The sequence below is a fragment of the Physcomitrium patens genome, chromosome 3 (assembly GCF_059467195.1).
Source record: "Physcomitrium patens ecotype Gransden chromosome 3, ASM5946719v1, whole genome shotgun sequence".
NCBI classification, from domain to species: domain Eukaryota; kingdom Viridiplantae; phylum Streptophyta; class Bryopsida; order Funariales; family Funariaceae; genus Physcomitrium; species Physcomitrium patens.
The window spans coordinates 15,503,853-15,509,914 of record NC_143412.1 but is presented as its reverse complement, the minus strand read 5'-3'; the positions used below and the strand labels follow the sequence as shown (position 1 = coordinate 15,509,914).

Genomic DNA, 6,062 nt, shown 5'->3' with positions numbered 1-6,062 from the left:
TTGTCACCATACCAACCATCCAATCAAAGAAAGAAGCCCATTCGAGTCAATGAACTAAACAAAAAAGTCATTTTCCTGTGTATCCAACAACATATACAAGGGCAATAAACCCGAGAGCTTTGACTTCCACAAACCAGCAGTCCATACACACATCATCCCAAACTCCTCACATACACACCCATCTGCCACCTCACTCACTTCATCACCACCATCACAGCTCTGCATCAAATACATGGTATGTTCGCACTCACACTCCCTCGCACTGCCACACCATTGCCATCCTCCCACTCCACATGCAACGCCATCTGCACACATCCACATCCGCTTCGCTCCTTCATAAAAATTTTACTCTTTTTATTCCCCACAAGTCTATCAACATCCTCGCCTACTGCTAACCTCACTTGCGAGCATCCTACCCGTATCTCCAACTCCACCCATCCTCATACGCCAACCCGGCCCCCTCACCCTCTGCCATCCCCCAATAAATCACCACTGCACCTGCTGCTACCCTCCACCGACTCTCCGCACGCACGTGCATCCCACACCGCCACCGTCGCATCATGTGCTCCACTCCACCTCCAAGCGCATTGCACCTGCGCCTCGCTCCCTCCGCCGTCTCCGGCAACTTCTACGGCCCATGCTACTCGCTGCCCTCCCCCCTACACTCGCTACACTACTACTGCAGGTCCTCCTCCTTGTGAGTCTCGATCACCAGGTCCGACGTCGGGTACGCCACGCACGTCAGCACGAACCCCTTCTCCATTTGCTCGTCGTCCAGGAATGACCCGTCCGACTGGTCCACCGTGCCCTCCTTGATTTGCCCCGCGCACGTCGAGCACGCACCGGCTCGGCACGAGTACGGAAGGTCCACTCCCGCCTCCTCCGCGGCATCCAAGATGTACGTCGACCCGTCCACCTCGAACGTCACGTCCCCCGCATCCTTCGTCTTCAGCGTCACGGTGTACCCTGCCTTCACGCTGCCCCGGCTGCTGGCTTGCAAACCGGCGAACCGGCTGCTCGCGTTGCTCCACCCCATGCTCACGTGATTCCTCGACGACGCCTGCGAACACGGTGAAGCCGCTGCCACCGCTGCAGACCCCACCGGCACCACGCTCCTCGACACAGCTGCCGCCATCTTTCCTGCCTTGCCAACCCAAAGGACAGATTTCCACTACGTCAGTCACTGCACACGATCGCAAACGGCATCCGCGTCCGTGCAGCAGCTGAATCCCGCTCAATCCACGATTCCACCAATTCGAAAACCCCACGCACCGCCCTCACGACTTCACAGTGCTGCCTCGAATGCCCTCCAAGAACAACGCAACCCACTCCACGCACCACATTCCATGAACGACCGACCGACCGACAGACCGACCCATGGGGCAGAGTCAAGGCGGTTTCACCAGGCAACCAACTGAGGATCCGTGATGCGTGGCGATCCACGTTCAATTCCCCCAACCTCCCGAGGCATCAAGAACGCCGACACAGACCAAGGCGGCGAGGCGACATACAGAAGAAAATAGCAACCTCGATGATACTGGAATCCAACACGCGGGACTCCCATTCGTCTCCACCCTAAAATCACACCATCTCTCACTCTCGCATCATAAATCACACCACACAAATACCCAACCTGCCATCGGAAACTGACCCTGGGCTAACCGTAGAGAACAGGAAACTCAGAACACGGGACTGCATACCAACCTGAATAGTTAGGCTTTCAAGAGCGAAGGCTTGAGGGGAGCCGCCCACACCACCCGAGACACACACACAGTTACACACACAAACACACGCTCCTGCACCAAGCGCGACCGGCCCGCTGTTGAAATGCGACGATCGCACACACCCGCCGACTGCGCGACAACCAAGAGACAAAATCAGGACAGTCGCACAAACGGGACAACACCGAGTTCTGAGTCGAGATGGATCGTGCAGATAGTTAGAATTCGGAACCAACGGCTCCGATGTAAGCGAGGAAAAAGAGTATGCGAAGAGAAACCAGTGTCGAGTCACCGTGGGCGGTGCTTTACTTACGGCTTTACAGCATTCTCGGCTCTGCTGGCAGCGTCGAGGAGGGCAGCCCGTGGGGAGGGTCCGGGCAGGGCCGGGGGTGGATGAATGTTTGGATGGATGGTGGCCCTGGCTCGCTTTGCTGCTGCTGTGCTGTTTGGGTGCCCTAATGGGGGCAGCTATGCGGCGGCGAGCTTCACGGCACGTGCTTGGGCTGCTGCCTGTAGTTGCATTTGCTGGTGCGCGCGGATGTGAGGCAAGTGTCGCGGCGGAGTTGTGGAGGCGGTGCGCGGTTGATGGGGAGGTCGTCCCGCGCGGGGACGTTTGGTGACGAACTCGTTAGGGTCACACCCGCAAAGCACATCCGAACGAATGCGAATGCTGCAAGTCCGAGTCCAGAGTCATTTTTGCATCAGTGCTTTGGGTGGAGGCACCCCTGTGGACCAGTGTAGTCCTGGATGTTGGGAAACTATACATTATATTTATTTAGTTTAGTTATTAGTGTTTATGTATGTACATGTATGGAATTGTTAAATTGACTCAAATATTTATTTAATTGATCCACACATCATCATTAGTTGAAGATCCAACCATTTTTTCATTAGTTTTTGATAAATACAGATCCAACAATGGAGAATTTTTTGACAATGATTAGAATGAGTGGGTTGATTTAGTAAATGCTTGGATCAATTTAACAATTCTTTATATGTAATAATTATTCATTTTGTCTTCATAAATATTTAATTGTTGAAATTATATAAGCTAGTATGGAATCTCCAAGTACTGATGAGAGAACTAAAGTGGTATTTATTTATATACTTTTATTGAATAATTCATATAAGACTCCTATTTAATAAACAACCATGTGTTAATGTATACTCACATGCATACATTGATATATGTGTGGTATATGTTCAAATCATGTGTTTTTTTAATATTCTCTTTAAATGTGAAAATGTATTTTCAAATTAATTTGAATTTTCATTCACTTTGCATTATTTATATCTTAATTACTTTGCTATGATTTTTGTCTAAAAATTAATAAACAATTTTTATGCACGTATATATATATATATATATATATATATAAACTAGATCCATACTTTTACTAAATAGACTCATCTTTAATGAAGAATATGATAATTGTGATGAATGTGGTTGGTTTTTTTATTGGTTTTAGATCCAATAATGCAAGATGAATCTAAAAATCATTTTTTTTTTACATGATGGTTAAGATGAATGGGTTGATTTAATCAAACCTAGGTCTTTTTAATATTTTCATATATATATATATATATATATATATATATATATATTTGAATATGATTAATTCTAAATCTTTACTATGATCTAAAAGTTTTGAGTTTATACAGATTAAATAACTAGTAAATCAAATAACTATATATATATATATATATATATACATAAAAAGACTAGCAATGGAGTTCCTTATTTTGTTTCAAGTATAACATATTATTATAAATCATTGAGATGTGATATAGAGTATTATAATTTAAAATGATATATGTGTAGATCAGTACAAACAAATATTTAATTTCTATTTTTAAAACTTTGTTTTAAATTCAATCAAATTTTATCTTCAGATTTAAAACATAAATTTTATTATTAAAATATTTATTACAAACAACATTTTTATAAATTCATAATTTTTTCCATAATAGTAATAATAATAATTTGTATTTTTATTATTATTAAACAATCAATTTGATTATATAATTATTGTGCCAATGTCTATAATTTTTTTATATGAGTTTTATCTTTTGGTTTTAAGTTGTATATTGGAAATCAAGTAATAAAAAATATATTATAAACTCTACTAAATAGATAGCACATGTATTTTTATCATCAATAGAAAATAAGTCAATTAAATTGAACTTAATCTCATTACTAATAAAACTTTGTACAATATAACAATTCAACTTCTCAACACATACATTAGTAGTACATTAAATTGTACAATTTTATAACACTTTGGATTTTTGCATGGTCCAAAGTGTTGCAATAAATATTTTTAAATAATTAATATACTAATTTAAGCATAATTATCCTATCTAAAAATTTTTTTTTTTTCTACCTTTATCAATATAGATATTCTTTATTTATTTTTAAATATGGAATAATTATTGTTCAAAGTTCATGTTTTCATCTCTATTACTGTAATCAATTTGGTACAATCTTATGCTGATTTTGAATCAATCTTTATTCATAGATAGCTATGATTGAGAGATTTTAAGCCTACACAAAGAATTTAGGTTTTGTAGTTTTATAGATTTTTTGTTTTTTTTGTTTTCCTTAACACAAAACTTGCAATGCTCAAAAAAATACTTTATCTAATATAAATAGAGTTTGACCATATATTGTATTAATATCATTTAAAAAATTATATTTTGCCTTAAAAAACATCTTATTAGTTAACAGAGTTGTGTCTCAAATAACTATCTTGAAAAAATTTAGTAGTCTTTTTAATTTGAATTTTTTACTAATACAACAGAATTATTTATCTTTAAGCTTGAATAGAATCTTAAAAGAGAAAAATAATTGAAAGTTAATTATTTAAGCTTCAACAACAATGAAATAATTGCATAGCTTTTTCACATTGATATATGAAATTATTGATGGTTGAAGTGACCTATCAAGCACCTTTGTAGAAAATAAAGATCATAGTTTATTGCAAATACCATTTGATGGATCTTGAACTTTATTAAATTATGAAACAACTTAATAACTCCTTTTAGAACTTTTCTTCTAAAGAAAGAGGTAATTTAAAGGATGCCTATGTTATTTAAATAAATAGAAATTAATATAAGGTAGTAGAATGTATTAAGTAGATAAACGTTTTCTAAGAAACTTCAAGAAAATTTCTCAAATGCAAATTGGATCTTTAAATTCCTATAGATATATAACATGGCTATTAAAACTTATCTTATAAGTTCTTTATTTTTTTGAAATTGTATTAGAAGAAAGTTACAACTTGATATTTAGGCAAAAAATCTTGTGGTCCTCAAAAATCTAATTTAAGACTTTTTTGATAGTTTGTATATATGAAGTAAAAAATGAAGCCATATTTAGTCTTATTAATACATTTTAAAAATAAAAAATTGATGTTTCTATCTAATATATTATTATTTCTACCCAACATCATATTGCATCCACCACATTATCATTATTGTTGTTTTTATTTTGTGACTTGTTCAAAGATTTTATTTATTTTTTATTTATTATTTTTAAAATTAATGTGCCAATGAAAAAACTCTTTGTCTTTGTTGGAAATTCAATTTAATATAGTAAATATATTTTTTGGCATCAAGGTCCAACACTTATGTCTTGACTACAAGTTACTAGATAAGAATTTTCAGAGAACATTAATTTTTCTTTTTAAATATCAAAATAAAGTTATTGCTATAATGCAATAGGTCAAAAAACCAATTTTAAGAAATATGTATCCAACTTGTATCTTATTCTATTCTTATAAAGATTCATCTATCTTTTGTATTACTATTAATTTTGTCTAGTTGATTGTTTGCATGTTATTCATGTTGAAGATCAACAAGTACTTGCTTAGTTACAACCACATTGAGATTAAACATAGTATGTTGCTAATAGTCAAAAGGTAGCAAAGAATGAAAGTAAGTTATTGTGGTGGCACCAAGGGTTTAGTTGAATGAGGTAGAAATGGATGTAATATCAAAAGGATGGAAGTTGCTTCATTGGTGAGCAAACCACCACCTATAAGTAAAGAGTATTGGAAGGAAGAATTATCTTTCTTCACACTTCTCTTAGACTACAATCCTTGCTGATGCTAAGTGTTTATAGCTTTTAGACTTCTTTTCTTCAATAGGTTATGGGTCCACTCACATTTGCTTCAGTGTTTTTTGAAGTTCTTTGAAGTGGTTTTATAAGTGTGGAGTAGATTAAGTTGTTGTTGCTGATGTTAGGCTTTGGAAGAACCTAACTTTCAGATTCAGATCTAGATCTAGATCATGGTTTGTTCTTACTTGTGGTTAAGAGCATTTTGGTGTTAGTGTCTTGTT

At 37.2% G+C, this 6,062-nt stretch overlaps 1 protein-coding gene across 1 annotated transcript; it reads right to left on the bottom strand.

The window, feature by feature from the left end:
- Positions 1–333: 333 nt before the first annotated feature.
- Positions 334–2,349, bottom strand: LOC112279979 (uncharacterized; the record flags this gene model as incomplete). The annotated part of the gene is made up of 2 exons (XM_090248937.1): positions 334–1,144; positions 1,705–2,349. Coding segments are annotated over 2 exons (1,113 nt in total), but the record flags the coding sequence as incomplete, so codon positions are not given.
- Between the last annotated feature and the right edge of the window lie 3,713 nt (positions 2,350–6,062).